The sequence below is a fragment of the Selaginella moellendorffii genome, unplaced genomic scaffold (genome assembly GCF_000143415.4).
Source record: "Selaginella moellendorffii unplaced genomic scaffold, v1.0 SELMOscaffold_135, whole genome shotgun sequence".
In the NCBI taxonomy this organism is placed as follows: Eukaryota; Viridiplantae; Streptophyta; class Lycopodiopsida; order Selaginellales; family Selaginellaceae; genus Selaginella; species Selaginella moellendorffii.
Genome location: NW_003314396.1, coordinates 318,752 through 337,437, shown reverse-complemented (window position 1 = coordinate 337,437; position 18,686 = coordinate 318,752). Strand labels below are relative to the sequence as shown.

The window sequence follows — 18,686 nt, the reverse complement described above, 5'->3', positions numbered from 1 at the left end:
AGGCCTTTGTTCCTAAATCTTGGCAAAAGACCCATGCCAGAATCATCCAATCAAGAGCAATTAGAATTTGTAAGGTTCAGGAGACGTGAAACTGTTTTCTATATTTATTTTTCAACCATCAATGTTTTCTCAGAAGGAAGTATGAAAGACAAGAATTCGTAAAGCCATCTATGCGTTTGGCTTCCTCTTGTCAAGAGTCGACATTATTTCAAGGCAAGAAGATTCTTCTGTTCAATGCTTCAATTCTAGAGGTAAAAATTTTAACTGCAAGGTCTGCAAGGATTTTTTGGATCGATTCGAGTGTGTGTAATAAAAGCCATAAACCTTACAGTGAGGGACTTCATGATTGGTGACCCATATGTTGTTCTCACCCTAGGAAACCAGGTATGTGTCGTTCCTATTAATACAGCTCAAGCAAGTTGAGGAAGATTTGCGAAGCACAAAGGCAAAACATAAAGACTTTCAGAAGCAAGTTGTAAGAATCTCATGAGAACTGAGTTTTACAACCATACACGTTTTATCAGCCCTTTACTAAACCGGCCATAGTCTATTGTTTAGCAAGATTGGCCAAAGTTAATGTTATAAGCCTCAATATATAAGAATAAAGCAGTGTCTACCTACTACCTTCTAAATCTTCTCAAAATATGTGCAAACTTGCACACATTTTGGATAGGAGAAATCCCAACACATTGCAATGCAGTCCCGGCATGCTGCAAACGGAGAGCCAAGTGCTGAATTTCCTACAAAATAAAGAGTAGGATCTTGAAAAGCTTCTTGAATGTTCTTTCCTTGCTGCTCTACGGTTATCTAGCATGTTAGGTGAAAGTCTGTAAGAATTCACCAGCAATCGTCCAGTCTTGAGCATGTTGCTACCAACTCTAAAGCCATGTACAGTTGACCAGCTTCTAGCTTTGTATGAGCACTGGGTCATGGTGCAGGGATTTATTTGGGGAATCAACTCCTTCGATAATGGGGTGTGAACTCGGCAATGTAAACTTGGCTTTCCATCATGTGAAACTAATTGAAAATCCAATCTTTTCAGGTGCTTGCATCCCGAGTTTGCATACAGATGAATGCTTCACAAACAAACGAAAGCCCATAGAATGATCTAATCATAGTTCACAATGCTGCTCAACCGTTATTTAAAGGTGAGAGAACTTGGACAGAGTATGACTTCATAACTTTTTGATAATGAGTGAGCTCTTGAGCTTTACAGGTACATCATGGCTAAAGAACACAAGCAATCCATGCTGCAGCACAACCCGGCTTGCTGAATAATATCTTATTGCCCAATGTAACGAAGGAAAATGATTAAAGATATTTGTGACAAAGTAAAGTATTGCAAGATAAAAGTTGGTTAGGGTTATCTTTATAGTACATGGTTTCAGAACGAAATGACTTCCTCTTTGGAAAATGGTGAGAGCCAGGAAACACACAGGTTGCGTTTACATCAACCTTTGAGAATCCCTCGGAAAGAAGTTTCAGGTGAGATTTACAGCCCAGATGCCTATTATAAATTTGAAATGCTTTACAAATGTGTGTAAAATGATTTCTGTAGATTATAAAAGCAGAGAAGAAGTGGGACTAGAAGAGATTACAAAAGAGCAAAGCGAAAAGGGTAAGAGTTATCCAAACAAAAATTAATAATAAAAAGTTTCCTACTTGTAACATTTCCTTTTAGACATGGTAAATGAGACCTGAAGAAATGGTTCTTGTGACATGGAAGTTGACGACAAAGGTAGTGAAATTTATATTAAAAACTAAAGCTATCATTATTTTATATACAATAGTGAAATCACATAGTGTTGAGGAAGAAAAGAAAACAGTAACTGATGAAGGTATTGCCTTATAAAAGATAAAAAGGAAGAGTGCAAAGATGTACAAGAACAAAGAAAAGACAAAGTTAAAACACAAGGTATTTAACACTTAATAAAAGAAAAAAGAGTATATGTCTAACCAAAAATGGTTAATAGATGATGCAAATATTCATATTCAGAAGAAAAGCAGACGCATGGACTTGGGTGAAGTTATTAGTATACGAGAAGTTGATCGAAGTGTGGCACAGCTAATGTTTTCTGGATACACTTTAAACAGTTATGGTTTGCGACGTGGTCGAACTCAGTCACATAATGTTCGTTTGAGGATTGATATGACAGATGTTTATGGAAATGAGACTATTACAGTATGGATGTTCTACAATATTGCTGAAAAAGGAAACAAGAATTCAGCAAAAACAAATGGCTTAAGATATATGGTTTTGAAGTGATGAATGCTGACCCAAAATACGATCGTGGAACATGGAACTATACTCTTAAAATTTCTGAATCGACTATTGTAGAAGAATTTCAGCATCCAGCACCAAGACTATGTTTGTTGGTTCACACTATACCAATTAGCGAATATATTGACATTCACAAAGGTCATGATTCTGTTGGTTCCATACATGCTGTTGTTATAAAGATTAATGATGCAACATACTCATGTGGCAAGTTAACTGTTGCTGATGGACCAAATGTTTGTGATGCCTTGACAATATGTATAAAGACTATTGTTTATATCACTAACAAGAATGCTAATGTGTACAGATCAAATTTTTTGGCAAATCTATGCCTTACTTCGAAATACTAATGCAAGAATTCTATTCTGGAAATGCGCCTACAAGATGTTTCATCAATATTCAGGGTGATGGCATTTTTAAACATGCAAATGCCACTGATATAACAATTATTACTGATGTTATCATTTGCGATAAAAAGAAATCTCTCGAATATCTGTTTCGTACAATTGCTGAGAACTTTGACGGGGTAAATATGAATCCCTTTTATGTTTTGTGAATAGCTCTTAGTTGTTTATTATTTAGCAGGTCAAAGGTTGGTTTGAAATTGATAATTTGTATCCTGTATCTCTACAAACCACTTGCTCATCTTGTAAAACTTTGGTTATGAAACGGATTTCAAGGTTTGAAGCAGATTGTGAGTCTTGCACATATAAAGGACTTGTAAGGCAGCAAATTTCACTCAAGGGAAAATTACATAGTTCAGAAAGTGTTCAAGATCTCATCATTCGTTCATATCTAATTGACCAATTATATCCTCAAGTGTCATCACTACAAGAACTTTGGAGAGAAGATTCTACAAAAGCAAAGATTCATATGGCTGGTAATCCCCCTCATGGTAGATTTGCGGTAGGAATAGGCAATGGTATTATGGGGTTTGCACCCAATAAATAAATCAAAAGGAACAAGATGTTCTTATTAATTCTTGATTGATGAATACATCTTTTGTGGATTTAGTTGTTCCAGTTTAGTTGTTTCAATGCAATAAAAAATCTCATATAATATGATGCTTAGCACAGCTTAAGATGACAAACTAAACCAGTGTTTAGTAGTAGACATAATCTGGTATGAGATAAGTTTTAGATATATAGTGTATTTTAAATAGGCAACGTTCATTGTCAAGCTTTTGATCTTCATTTGCACACATGAATACATGAGTACTCTATCAAGCAGTTAATTTAAATACATGAACTCAAAGACACATGTTTCACAGGACCCTCTATAACTCTTTGAAAGAAATGTACTTGGTAATTTTCCATACAATGATAGAAAACTCATCAGGCTCTTATAGTCCTACCTGAGTTCCAGTTTCGATTGTAAAATCTAGATCTTTTTATCCTCACTTGTTTTGTTTTTATTTTTACATTCACAATATCTGCTAATTCATCTTTCTGCCATACAGATCTTTGATTTGGAAAAGAATCCATTGCTGACAGTGTATTTGCTCAGAACCATCTGGATTTTTCTTATATTAAGAAGCTTGATGTCCCTGATACTCTTGACAAAAAACAGTTCCATGCCTTGCACTTTTTATTTTCAGTTCCAGATCCTGTACTGAAAGCCACAAATGATACAAGGCTTTTTTATTATGTCCAGAGCTAAAATAACAAGTTCTTTTGCTTTCCAGGAACTTGAACAATCATCTGTAAAAGAACTCCTATTCCAGAAAATTCCATTTTTCTTGAACAACAATCCATGTAACATCAGTTTATCTTGTCAAGAAATCCAAATATACTACTGAGAAAAGTAGCTTATTTACTAATGTGATGTAGTGTATAGAAGGGTAATGTCAAGGAACTTCAGAAAGTTTTGGAACTGGACTTTGAATCTGATTCTCATATACATTTTATAACATTGATGATTTATTTTGTTGACTTCCTTCAACAACATTCAAATTAGGAGTGGATGAGATAAATTTCAAGTGAAATAGCAAAAAAATACCCCAAAACAAAACATTTTTCCCTTTATAAAACATCTCTGAGGGTATGCAAGAATGTGCATTCTTCTGATTTACACTCATCCTCATGAATTTGCAGATATATGCTTCAAATTTGTACTTTTATCTGCCAAAGAACTTCAAAATTATTCTTTGAGACAAGGAGATTGAATTGTAATATATTACGCAATGCCATGTATTTTAAAAAACTCATTTACAAGACTTGAAACCATATAAATGTATGTTAAATATTTTTCTTTATCTTTGAGAGTTATGCATATTTTGGGAAGAGTACCTCTTAAGATTTTTATAGTTACATAACATATAGATGTACAAGGATTTAATTTTTATAAAAGAAATCAACTTAAAAAGGTAGCTAAAAGTTTAAAAATATTCTTTTCAATTGATCTATGGCAATGAATAAAAACATTCAAATAATTAATAATTATATTTTATCAAATATTAATAAATTAATATATAAATAAATAATAATTTATAATATTTATAAGTTTAATAATAGTTTATACAGAGATACAGTGCTATATATTGAACACTTAAATTTTTTCATCAACTATGAGCAAGATATAGGCTTGTTATTACACTCATTATAGCATATCACTTTAATATTATAAGCTTAAACTTATTTATAAGATTTAGGCACAGTAAATAACTATAAATATAGAGAGGACAATGTAATTATTAAATTCTCTAATTTAAATTTTCACAAATATCTTCTATTCAATTCAGTCTTTTGCTTCAAGTCTGGCATTGCAAGACTATCAAAACAGCATAAAGGGGATAAATTCTTTCTGAAATTTGAGAGATCAAGATTCTTTTGTGATTTTGTAGGTACAAAAGACATGTTATTCTGAAGAATATGGAATTCATTAAATAAACAAGGATATGGTGTTCTTGACAAGTTATATTACTCATTTGAGTACTTTCTAACATTTTTAATACTGATGGTTCAGAAGTTTTTGAAGCAAATTTTATGGATCCTACACATAATAAACAAGTATTTGAAAAAACACTTAATCTTTAATGACTAGAACACTACTTGCAAGTTATACATAAAAGATTTTGGTTAGAATCCTTTCTATAATTTTAACTTTTTGTAATAACTTCTTATACTGTAATAATAATTGCAACAATATGGGATATGAGAGACCATCTACTTATATTACTTTTGTTGTCAATAAAAGAAAGGCTATATACAAAGAAAATATTCCATTCCCATTTAAAAGTATTTGTGGAGTTTGATGATCTCTAGGGTAAAACTATCAATCTCTACACTAAAAACGCAATTATAAATTTCAGACAAAAGATCTAAAAAATACACATCATCACTACTGAGGATAAAAATAAACAACAAAATTCTCAAAAGGTTAAGTTAAAAATAAACAAAAAACTTTTGAAAGCAAAACTAGATTTATGTTAGAATTCAGATCTAAACAAGCTAAAGCTCAATCCAAACACATCATCCATAATATTTGAACATTGAAGGATGTTGATATAATTGATGACTCAAATCTTATTTCCCAAAAGACTGATTTAGCAGTAAATAAAGTCTTGGAATGTAATATTACCAATTCCCTGATAAATAAATTAGCTAAATTGAGCAGTATCACTATAATTATAATATTAATATTAATAATAGTATATAGCACTATATAATACTATAATATTATAGTGCTATAATATTATCATTGAATACTATAATACTAAGAATATTGAATTAGAATACTGTGATATACTGGTCATTATATTAGAATTTATATAATTATAATTTGTATAATTATTATTTTTATTGTTTTTATTATATATTACTTAATAATATTATATTATAAAAAAAATTAGCATGAATTTCCTGCTAATGGTCAACTTAATGTGGTTAATCCAGGAACTATAGATATACAATCTCTTGAACCAAAGAGAACCCAGTTGTCATCAGAACTTAAATCAATTTCTGTATGCTTCTAAAGACTCTTATTTTTTAAGAGGTCAGTTGTATGATTGTGGAAGAAGACGTAGAATAAAAATATTTTCATGTCCATACAAGATTCCATAAAAGGAATAAGATAGGTCTATTTTCTATATCATTAACTCTTGTACAATAAATGATATTAAAGCTATTCATCAACTGCAGAAGCATAAAGAAAGGAAAAATGTTTTACTTTCCATGTTTGTGTTTATTTTTTTAAAAACAGTTGCTAACTATCCCTTTTAGAATGGAGTCACAGTTACGAGTAGGAGTTTTTCAAACTCAGGAGCTTGAAGAAACAGTAATTTCTTACTCTATTTATCTCTTTCTTATCTTTAGTATACTTATTATTGTTACATCTTCAGAATTTGGAAAAAATTTGATTATATAGCATAACCAAATATGACAAGAAAATAAACTAATAAAGACTGAAGACAGTGAGCCATCTATAAAAGAGAGATTAAAGAAGAAAATGATAAACACACACTTCACAAAGATGTTAAGTTGGATGGGTGTAAATTCAAAATTAAATTAAATTTTGAGTATGATAATGCAGTGTTATTTGTCCAACGGTTTCTATAGGTCTTGTGGCAATGATACACTCTGCATTGTCCTAAGGAGAGATGGATCACGGCATAATTAGACATAGATATGTAGTGATCAAATAAAACCTAACTTAACATTAGGAAGGATATCTTTTCTGCACATAGGAAAAATTGTTTTCACCGAATTCACATTCAGATGCAGATGCTTTGGTAGTTGTCACAGTAGAAGGCTTAGCATCTGTATGAATGCCAATGAACTTTTCTTTAAATTTCTACAGGTAGTATCAGATTCTTCTATAAAAGTTTTGCAACACAGAATGCACCATCTTTGCTAAGAGTAAAATTCCTGAAACTCATCTACCGAGGTGATTTGGATTGTGTCTTTTATAACTCACACTGCTAAATTTAGATAGATAAAACAAAGAAAAAATCAAAATAAAACGATAGAGAAGCACTTACCAGAGTTTGTTATTTTATCACTCGAATGGAACATATATAGCTATTTCCCTTATCCATAAATGATATGCTAAAATCACTCTTGTGCAAGAGAAAATACTTTAAGACTATTCTTGATTCTTGATAGTCTAAACTGGATAATCTATGCAAATTGTGGAACTAAGATTCATTATTCCTCTCAAGGAGTGAGTACATGACTGAGTAGCTAAACATCACTCTTTCCTGTCAACAGTGTTACATGCTTCTCAAAAACTTGTTTCCCAGTTTAGCTATTGCAAGATCTGCATGAGTTGTGATAGGCACCATGAGGAGTATGGGATTCGATGACCATATACAAGTTTGTATACATGAAAAAAATCACAATTAAAGTTGAAGCTACAAAGTGGCAAACATAGGGATAAAAATGTTCATTCTCTCATTAAGCATGGCTGCATTGTGCAATTACACCACTAAAGAACATAATTACAGGATGCAAAACAATCTTTCTAAAGAAAATAAAAATGTGGTAAACAAAACAGTAGTTCTAAAATAACTAATACATTATTCAAATAAAAACATTGAACTTGAAAGCACATTTCTCAAGACAAGATATTTTCATGAGGATTGCAACTTGAGTCTTCATCTGCACAAACTTTTTTAGAGCATTTAGTATAAATTAAGATAGACCACCTCATATATCCACACCAACTATGATGTATTTAGTTCTCTCTCCATTGAGGTATTTTCCATCAGAGGTATATAAAACCATCAGAGCTGTGAATGTTGAAAAAAAGACTTTATGCATGTTATAGCCCTTTTTTCTCAGTAACATGACAAAGAAAACCTATTTTAGGTGTTGAACTCACACTATTGTTTCTAAAGAAGAATGTGAGAAACATATTGAATAAAGGTAGGCAGTTCTAAAGAATTGCTATAGCAGGAGGAGGGTTTGTCATGGCTAGGAGCAAGTCAATGTCAAGAAAGCTAAAGAAATGATCAGAAAGGTAAATTTTCTTTGAAGTTAATAGTACATGGAATGATCCATGAAGTGTGCAATAGGCAGCAATAGTAATGGGACAAATGGGGTCTTGCATTCAAGGCAAAGGTCCCTCAACCATGGCAACAACAACACTAATTCCAGTATTATACAAAAATAATGCTAGTCATATATAATAGAATACTTCTAAATTTAAATATTACTATCAAAATATAAATATATAAATATCAGGGAAAAGGGAATATCAAAGATAAATATGTAATATTTTAAAAAAAATTAATATAACAAATAAAGACAATATTTTCACATAATATCATGCAATTCCAAAAGATTCAGTCTAAAAATATGAAAAATAAAACTCCATAAAAATGGTTTTATATTTTAATTTTATAATATACATATAATTTAAGTGAGTTTTAAATATTTATTTTGTAAATCATTATATTATAGTGTACTTATGAAACACATTTTTATTAAGAGGAAAAATTGTAAATTAATTATATGGAACTTTCAAATTAAGGAAAAATTAGTTACCAAACCTCAATCTCTAAATGACTCATCTGGTCATGGGATCCCATAGTGAGCAATTCCATTTATAGAAGATCCAGGACTTGACTCAACACTCTGAGTTTTAATAAACAATATAATAAATTTAATTCATGTGATATTATGTTATGAGTTAAATTTATTATATTATTTATTATGTAATATTTGTGAAGGGATTTTTAATATAAGGATTATACTATGTTTTGTTAACTATGTATATTATAATTATAATTATGTTAAAAATTACAGTTATGATTTCAAATTTTTTAAATTACTAAAACATCAAGAATAAATACGATGCTCCCAGCATAGCTGGGATGTTTGCTAGTAATAATGATATATACTAGGGACGCTTATTCTGGGCATATGCCAAAATCTAACGATTGAGATTAAATAATGGAGAGTCATGACTTTTATGTGTGTGTGTGTGTGTGTGTGTATGACTTCCAAATCTGAGCATTTGCACGTCAATGACTCTTTGCTCTGTACCAGTAGTGTTTTATTCCTCAGCTTTTCATTCTGGTGAAGAATTGGATTCAGAAGAGGATCAGATTTGGAAGAAGAAGGCTCTGATGAAGATTTTGAAGTGCATGCAATGGACCAAAATATGGTGAGTTCTTTTTCAGACACCCAAAGTATGTCCCAGTGGATGTGAGGAGTCCCTGTATGCAAGCGTTCTTGCTCTACGTGAAAGATGTCTTGACGTCTACGAAGCCCTCGTGGAGAACGTGAAACTTCTAGAAAGTAAGATCTTTCTCTTTGCTAACATCAGTGTGCCACAGGCATGCAAAGAGAGAAAGAGACGAAGTTGAAGAAGAAAAAAGGAATAGACGTTGCTCTCGAGACAATCAAACATGAGCGGGAGTTTCAGAAATAGAAGCAGACTGCCTTGAATCAGATCAACATCGCAGTCACACTTTACATGCATCAAGTAAGTTAGTATTCTCCCCTTGTCGTTGATTTCCAGCTTACTGGCATGCCACAGGTCGAGTACATTGAAAATGCCGCAATTCCCAAAGACCTGTCTGGTGGCCTCATCTTTACAAATGCCTTGTTGAAGCAACTGAGAGCGATGATTTGAGATGCATGTAGCCAAGAAGGCGGCACTGAGGAGATTGCAAAAGGACCAAACTAAACCCATAAACTAACTGTTAGTTTATCGACCTGCGAAAGGAGTATGCCACCAAGAGATACCTCCTCCACCTCTCAACATGGAACTCTTCTTTTCCATAGCCAACCACAGCATGACGGTGGTGGATGAGTACAACAAACCCTACACCACAACACCATCCTCTTCACTCCTAGGTAAATCATCAACATTGTCACCAGCTGCGTGATACTTCATGTCCATGGTGCTATACATGCTGGTGCAGCAAGTCCCCTACATCATCACCACTGCCACTGCCGCTGGTGGCAAAGGAACTCTCACTGGGTTGAGATCGATGCAGCACCACAAGAAGAAGGACCAAACATGTCAATGATGACATGGATTATTATCATAGCAAGGTCTATCACTGATCTAAAGGTATACAGCCATTTCTCCATATGATCTTTACCACCTGTTGAATTTAGTTGCATGAGAATCCTCTAGAAACATTAAGAGCTCAAGTGCTAACATAAGTATTAGGTTCGGATAAGCTGAGAGTTCCTTATAGGAGGCTCCAGAAAGAAACATCAAACTATTATCATGTCAAGAGGACGTCACTTTCACTCAATGTTTCCAAAAGCCCTTTTATGAAATGTAATGGACAATCACCTATCTGTAGAAACTTTAAAAGCTAAACCACATTCCTAGTAAATCAGAACCTACTTTAATTTCTCTGATAATGGGTAAACCAAAATAATCCTACTCTTTCAGAACAAATATACTCTTTACCTGTAAATTGATGTTATTCTCCTTGGTGGAGCACATTTTTCCTCTAAATACACACAAACTTTACACTATAATTAAAAATTGCTTTATGCTTGAATGAAAGTGGGCTTCCATTTCATGCATAGACTCAATATAATCTCTGCAAATAAAAAATATAAAAGAGTAACTTTTAATTAATAATTATTGGTATCCTCTGTTTTCTTATTTCTTATAAAAAGTTTTAAATAGTATTAGACTTATTCTTATGCTCTTAAAATGCTTTAAACTTTTTAGCACTAAACATTATTCCAAAAACTACCCTCTCCATTACTCATATAGATTTTTAAAACTATACCATAAAATTTTAAAAAATATTCATTTAAAGAATTATTGTAATATCTAAAAAATCACTAAAATATAATTAAATTTTCATTTGGAATTTTTTGATATTTATTTTAATCTATAATTTCCAGCAGAGCTGGAATCTCAGCATCATCATTCTTCATTTATAAAATTAAAAGTAATTTTGTTGTATAAAGATGGTATATAGCAGACACATAAAAAATATACTATAATGTTAAATTAAATAAGTACAGACTATAGAACATGAAATATTTCATAAGTTAAAATAGAAGAGTTGAATAGCTCCAGCTATTTTAACTTGTAAATTAGTTATATTTTTGAAAATAACCTTATGATAATTATTACATATTCATCAATGAATCTAATCACATTGAGTATTCAGTTACCTCAGATATACTGTAAGATTTGTGTGATACCATAAAGTTATAATACTGTTTTTAAGACTAATAATTTGGTCATTCAAACATGAAAAACATATAAAAACTTATATTGATGTAAAGGTAAAAATATGATTGAGACAACATTAGACACAATACAAAAGGCTACCATCTAAAAAAATGTCATTCATTATCACTAAAACTTTTATTATTATTAAATAAATATATGAACCATTCTTAATTTTTCCAATATGTTATGGTTTAAAAAAAATATTTTGTTTCATCAATACCCTAATATCAGAGTAAAACCTTATCTTTTATTGAAAGATTTTAGCCTCAATAACATTCTTATAATGCTAGAAATTTAAATAAAATTAAATAAAACATAGAGATATTAATCTTAATTCAAAAAAATATATATTCTGAAAGAATTGTAATGATATATAATATAATACTCTAAATTTTCATTACTACTCAAAAAAGTATAAATATAAATATTATGAAGGGAGAGGATTTCAAATACAAATATACAAAAAATTACTAAATTACTAAAACAAAATTACTTTTTATTTATAGAGAATTTTTTAAATAAATTTTAAAAAATACTCAATTTATTTAAGAAAATATAAAATTCTTTTAAATTAGAATAAATAGAGCAAATAGTGTCTATAAAAATATGATATATTCTAATTTAAAATAGAGGAATTAATAGTTCTTGCTATTTCTTGTGTAAAATGATTTTGTTTTTATCAGTTATTGACCACATTGATCCATAAAGTATTGACATCTCTCTCTGTCTTCTCAATTTTTTCCCTTCCCTGCAGGTGTTGAGATCTTGCAATTGCATATAGATTAGCTGTGAACGAGAATTTGAGAAACCCCATATTGTATTTCTTCTATTTTCTTCCCCCTAGATATGATGATGTTTCTGCAGCCATTGCCAGAATATCTGGTGTAGTGACACTTTAATTTTATGGACAAAAGTTTTATTTATTTTAGTCTAATTTATTGCATTGTACGATACTCTTACCTACAGTTGACGTTCAAGGATATCCATGGCTCAACACCAAGCTTCGTGCTCTTGCACATGTTCTGGCAGAAACAAAATGAAAAGGAGCAAGAACTGAGAGTCAATGACTAGAGCTCAGAATGTGCCTTGATGGTTTTGTTTTAGGAAGAATTAAAGTTTTGCCTAAAAGGTAGAAGGCGAAGCATCTAGCCATGGTGCTGAAAAGGGCTGAGGAGCAGGCTCAAATTATTGAATTATAATTACATTAATATATATAGATAATAATATTATTTAAAATTATAATTCTGTCTATATAAAAATATATACATAAAGAATGTTTATGATAAAAGATAGAATACTTCTAATTTTAAATATTAATATTAAAATGCATGAATATAAATATTAGGATAAATGGTAATATCAAAGATAAATCTCTACATTATTATAAGTTATTAAAATAAAATACAACACTATAAAAATGTTTTATTTTGTAAATTTACAAGATGTATGTAGTTGTAGTGAGTTTTAAATCTATATTGTTTAACATCATTATATTTTAGGATTTTTAGGATGTTTGCAGCTTTTACAGCCATCTTTTCTTCGTGATTACAGAGTGGGACCTCTATTTGTTTCAGAGAAAGTCAGTGAATATTTTGGGATACAGGAAATCATCGTGCTTTTTATGTTTTGCTATCAGAGCTGAAGTTCTTCGGTTGGGGTATGTTTCTCTGTCACAGCTTTTAATTGTAGTATATTAACAGCTGTCTGGAAGTCCTAAGTATAGAACCGATTTCATGCTACAGGTAAGTCGGAAGAATCATGGCAGCAGTAGCAGCATCACTAGTGAGATGCACTCAAGGCTGGGCAAGAATTCTCCACCAGTATGAACGGTCACATGTACATACATCGGTGAGGAGGTTGGTGCGAGGGACAGGGAAAAAGATCTTGTGGTGTACAAGCAAAGGAATACGTTTTTCAAGCTTCATGAAGACTCCAGTCTGGAGAAAGAAGGTAAAAAACAATTTCTTTCAGAGGTGGAAGGATTGAAGAGGAAGCTCATGAGCAAGGTTCCTAGCTTCAATCCAGCCCAGTTGACAGGTATGATGGAAATACACAAAGATATAAAGAAAGAAGTTTGGTTTTGTTTGTTTCCATTTCTTCCAGTTTGAGGAGTTTGTGGCGGTTTAGTACAGGAGGCTGACGTATTCTTACTGCCCTCCTCACATCACCAAACCAAAGGTATCGATTTTTGTTTTTCGTTATTCATAACTCTTTGGTACAATCTTCTCTTTTCTAATATTATTTCTCATGTCAGGAGTGTAAGAAGTTCTGTGTGGTTCTCCTCCCTGAAAGACAATACTTTGTTGTTCCAGAGAATTTCATACTACTGGCAGTTCCATTCTTTCTTTTTATTTTTCTTATTTTTTCATATTTTTCTCTATTAACTTAATATGAGTGGATCTTTATTGTTTCAAACGTTTTGTCGTTGATATTTAGATACACTCTCACAGCTGTATTAAAGTGTGATGGAATCAAAAGAGAAAGAGAAAAAAACAAACCTGCCAATGTACAGTTATCAAAAGTTCAATAGAACGGCCTCAGTATGTACCAAGAAGAGTTGAGTATCAGCGAACATCTGAGAATTACCACCAGGAGAAAAAGCTTATATTTTTCTTTTAATTTTTAAAATTGTGATTCTTGTGCTCATTTTTAGATTAAACTTTTATGACCATGTGAGTGCCTACATCTGCGTATAGTGATTCTAAATAGCTTCTACGAGTCTTCAAGAAAACCGGCCTGTGCCTACAATGTAAAAAGAACTCTTGTCCAGTTTGCTGCTCTCTCCCCGGTGTCCACTGAGAAATGTGTACTCTTTCTTTTCCTTTTGTGATCACTTGAATCCTTATAGTTTAGTTTATAGAGCTTTTTGATACTGCTGGGTTTTCAATCATACATGACCGTACATGATGTCTGTGATTTCGTGTCTCAAATTGGTCTTGAGAAAAGAGGAAGAAAACAGATGCGCCAAGCCGAGCTAGAGGTACACACTTACAGAAAGCAAACAAAAGGCATAGCCAAACCGGATCAGTTTCGTAGACCTTGCTACTGCAGCCATGAAGAAACCAAGCCAAGGTTCCATCCAGCAAGTCACCACCCTTGGGAGGGATGGGTCTTCTTCTGGAACTGGAGCAGGTCTAGGGTTTATGTGTATATACACGTGTGTTTACAGCCCACTCACAGGAGCAAGGGATGCTACTCCTACATGCATGCAGTGCAATTTAGTTTTCTCTGGTCCCATTAACCTCCTCACAGTGGGCAAACCTTGAAACACAAGACGAGCAATAAGCTCTTAGAGACAAAGAAACCTTAGAGGGCTCCATTCCCGAAAAATGCTAAGCAACATAAGGAATCATACAGTTTTTCAATACTTTTTCTTTATAATAGTGATTTAGTGGAATAAATTTCCTCATTCTTTCCTGACGTGTTTTTATTTTAGTCATGTAATAGATTGTTACATTGTCTTTGCTGTTGTTGCTGTTTAAGCTTCATAATCTCAGACCTGGCTTTATAAAATGCTTTGATATCAGCATCAGTGCTCTCATTCCCTGTACGCATAATTGATTCATTTCCATTGGCTCGGCCGTGTGAGTTTCTGGATCTCCCTGAACGGAATAGGAGAAGAAAGATGACGTTACTGTTTTTAAAGACATTACCAGAGCGTAGCGGTTTTTCAATGTCAGCCTCCAAGCCGTGTAGATAGTCAATAACCGCAGGAGCATTTTTAGTTACACTTGAATAATATTCACTCGTCTCCGGTGTGCTTCTAAACGACCGATTTTTCTCAGTTTGGTATGTATCTATTGTTGATAAATCAGAAGCAGACGTCAAAGAGATAGGAGATGGTGCAGAAGACTGCTGATCACGACACATTGCACTGAACCACTTTTCAAAATCAGCCTGTTAGGACCACATTAATTAAGTTCAAACAATGTAATGCTTAGGAAACTCGCCTGGACTTTACTTCGGCTCTGTTCAAGAATCAAGTGAAGATGCTCAATTTCTCTTTTCAGGTCACGCAGCTTGCTAAACCCATCCTTATATGTTTTCTGCTTCATAACAACTTAAAGTACCCTGGTGTCAGCTAAATTATATACCTTTTCGTTTTCAATTTGTAAAATAAGGTTTTCTTCTTCAACATCGACATGTAAAATACTAGTTTTCCCATGTACGAGGTCTTCCATTGCACGTTCAACTCTACGTTTTTCAATCTTGACTTTGAGACCATTTATCATCTAAACCAAGAAAAAGGCAAACCTCTAATACACTTCAATAAAGGTTAAATACCTCACGGGCTTTGTTGGCCCCCTCGCCCAATAACTTAGCTTCACCGTACTTCTTTCTTAAAAGTGCTTTGTTTTCTTCAATAGCATCCATGCTTGGATAGTTTCTCCAAAATCTACACATAAAGAGCGCCAGTTTAACTTTCAGAAAAAGAGTGCTCACAGATCAAAAGCTTGTCTCCGATCACTGGCAAAACTAGACAGGCTACTATTGTCTCTCGAATCCATGGAGCTTGCTACCCTCGAGGAGGTGTTGCTAGGGATCATTCCATCCTCTGTACCATCCAGTGTAAATCCCGAATCTCTACTATCTGTCCGCCCTGAAAGCTGGATAGAATCAACTTGTGTCCATGCATTTGCCCGCGTAATGCCAGCTTCCCGCTTTCTTATGAAGGAAACTAAAATGTTAATCTCGTTTTCTCGTTGTTGCAACTGGATATAAGATATCTTTTAAAATGAAAATGAAAATTTGTTAGATTAACCTGACGATTAAGATTCTGGATAGTTTCATGAAGGGGCGAACCACCACTCATTTCCATATGTGCGCCATTGCCTTGTAAATTAGAACACCTCTTTGCGGCAACTCCAGCTGTTGCAAGCTCTTTAAAAGCTTGAAATGCAGCTCGAATATGTAGCATGTTTCCTGAAGTCAATATTAAATATTGAAATGACCATGTGAAGTATGAACACCTCCACAGTTGAATGATGCTTCAGGCGAGAGGTCATACACATAAGCATTAACTTGATTTTTCACCATAGCAATTTCTCCGTCTGTCAGTGGCCCTCGATCAACATCCTCACCCCTTAGAAACATTACTTCAGCCTGTGAAAAGTAAGACAGTTCCTGTTTAACGTTATTACAAACAGTCTTTTTATCTTACTTTAAGATCTTTAACCTCTTGTTTCAATCTTTTAATGACGATATTGGGATCCACTTCCTCGTTCAACATGACCTGTATTCATCGTCAACACAAAGTACAGACAACTTTTCTCACCTGGTTTGAGACCATGGCAACTCGTTGTGCAAAGCGGCAAGTCGAAATTGTTTCCTCCAATTGCTCTTGCGCAATTGATACATTGGCTATCATAACCTGCAAAACTGTATGTCCAAAAAGAAAGGAGTCCATTTTACCGTTCGACAATTTCCTCCTATAGAATCTCTAAGAACTGATGTCATCATCGAGTTTCTATACGGAATATGTGTTCTAGACTTTCCCTGGCTTTTTTCTTGCAATGCTATAATAACCTACATAATTGACGTCAAATATATCTGACCTTAAAAGTAAAATATACCTGCTCCAGGAAATGAAGAGAAAGGTTAATATACTTTGCCTCTCTTAAAATCTGTACAGAAATGAACAAGGTTTAGTGAGATAATTCGTCTGGGATGACTTACCTGACCATCAACTCCTGTCTTACTGACTCGTTCTGATCCAGCAAGATCAACAAGATGTAGCTTAGATTTTCTCACAACATCTTCACCAGTCTTTCGAGCTTCAATGCACGCTGTAAAAATACAGTGCGAGCGACTACTGGCCATGTTCATTGGTGTCGAGCTGATCATTCTGTTCGTATCACCCATGAACAGCAGGTTGAGGGCTTCCTCTTCATTCCTAAATTGTTAAGAATGTAAGAAGAATATCATGAATAGCTATGTCCAAAAACGTACATTGCAAGGTGAGCGGAAAGGTTTCGCAGATGAATACGGGTGTCATCATCTTCCAGCAAGACAACCTTAAAAAACCAAGTAAGCCTGGTAAACAATAGTTATGCAATGGACCTTAGGAAGATCTTCCAATGACTTTGTTTCATGATCGGGGTTAAGCAAGTCATAGCCAGTTTCATTATAAATCTCCATATACGAGAAATGGATGCTGAAACAATTATCACTCCTGTTTGCGAGCTCGCTATAAATAAGAGAAATTGCGCGTGGAATAATTCCTCGATCAACGTAACGTTCAGTCCCGCCGGTGATTGTATAAGTCTTGCCTGAACCGGTCTGGCCGTATGCAAATATTGTGCCATTGAAACCATCCAAGGCACCAAGCACCACCTGTGGCCAACATGCCTGTTTTCATTCCAGATTCTAATAGAAAGAGCTGCTAACCCAAAGACAACTTGCCTACTTCTGTGGCTAAACTGCAACTGATTTACCTTTCTAGCAACAGTTTCGAATACCAAATCTTGCTTACAATCCGTATCCAAAATGCCAGTGAAAGTAAAGCTGTAGCGCTCGCGCTGATGATTTACCATTCCAGTGGCAGCTTGCCTGGGAACAACCCAATTAACCCTGCCGTCATCATGGTCCACCTCGTACGAAGCCAAGTTCTTTTCTATAGGCCGCATTCGCAAGAAAATATCGATGCGACTCTCAAAAGCGTCTGCCATTGGCTGTAAATAAGCCCTAAAATCTTCAACGTTAAATGGCTAAGAAATGATTCTCACTGGTGTGTCATGTGATATGTTTAAACTTGTGATAGTCTGTCCAATCGTGCTAGTGACGACGCCCATCTCTGAGGCCTCGGGCTCAACATTCCGGTTTACAATTCTCTTATGATAAATCCAGCTGAAAGAAACACAAGGTAGTATTTGGCTGATTTTTCTGTTCGCTATTTGTTATTTTTTTCTCACTCTTTGTGTATTTTTCTCTGATATGTTTCCATGCATAGAAGCAACGTAGCATCGTCAGATACCTCTTTTTTTGTTGCAGCAGTTGCCAAGTTTGGGGAAGCTTTGAGAGCTGTTACAAAACTATGAGCATCCAGTGTCAGTCCTCCATCTATTTGATAGGAAAACTCAAGAGCACGCTTACCTTCGACACCTCCATCATGATTGAGTTCCAAGACAAAAGGCAAGGTTTCGCAATCTTGTTGAACGGATCCTATGCTCTGGCCATGCTCCCACACTTTGCAAACATGTTCATGATAGTGCTTGCTACCAAAATATCACGCTTGTATTCACTCTCCATG

At 33.8% G+C, this 18,686-nt stretch overlaps 1 protein-coding gene across 1 annotated transcript in view; it reads right to left on the bottom strand.

Moving 5' to 3' along the window:
• The window catches only part of LOC9662146 (kinesin-like protein KIF6), a 32,985-nt gene extending 14,880 nt beyond the window's left edge, over window positions 1-18,105 (bottom strand). Inside the window, exons 1-15 of the mRNA XM_024666114.1 lie at window positions 17,872-18,105; window positions 17,498-17,770; window positions 17,387-17,451; window positions 17,114-17,330; window positions 17,011-17,061; window positions 16,850-16,963; window positions 16,713-16,808; window positions 16,599-16,670; window positions 16,408-16,540; window positions 16,200-16,360; window positions 15,881-16,044; window positions 15,722-15,833; window positions 15,388-15,483; window positions 14,893-15,292; window positions 14,616-14,698 (exon numbers count right to left, since the gene is read on the bottom strand). Of these exons, the coding sequence (XP_024521882.1) occupies window positions 14,616-14,698; window positions 14,893-15,292; window positions 15,388-15,483; window positions 15,722-15,833; window positions 15,881-16,044; window positions 16,200-16,360; window positions 16,408-16,540; window positions 16,599-16,670; window positions 16,713-16,808; window positions 16,850-16,963; window positions 17,011-17,061; window positions 17,114-17,330; window positions 17,387-17,451; window positions 17,498-17,770; window positions 17,872-18,105 (2,271 nt within the window). The remainder of the gene's footprint in view (window positions 1-14,615; window positions 14,699-14,892; window positions 15,293-15,387; window positions 15,484-15,721; window positions 15,834-15,880; window positions 16,045-16,199; window positions 16,361-16,407; window positions 16,541-16,598; window positions 16,671-16,712; window positions 16,809-16,849; window positions 16,964-17,010; window positions 17,062-17,113; window positions 17,331-17,386; window positions 17,452-17,497; window positions 17,771-17,871) is intronic.
• Between the last annotated feature and the right edge of the window lie 581 nt (window positions 18,106-18,686).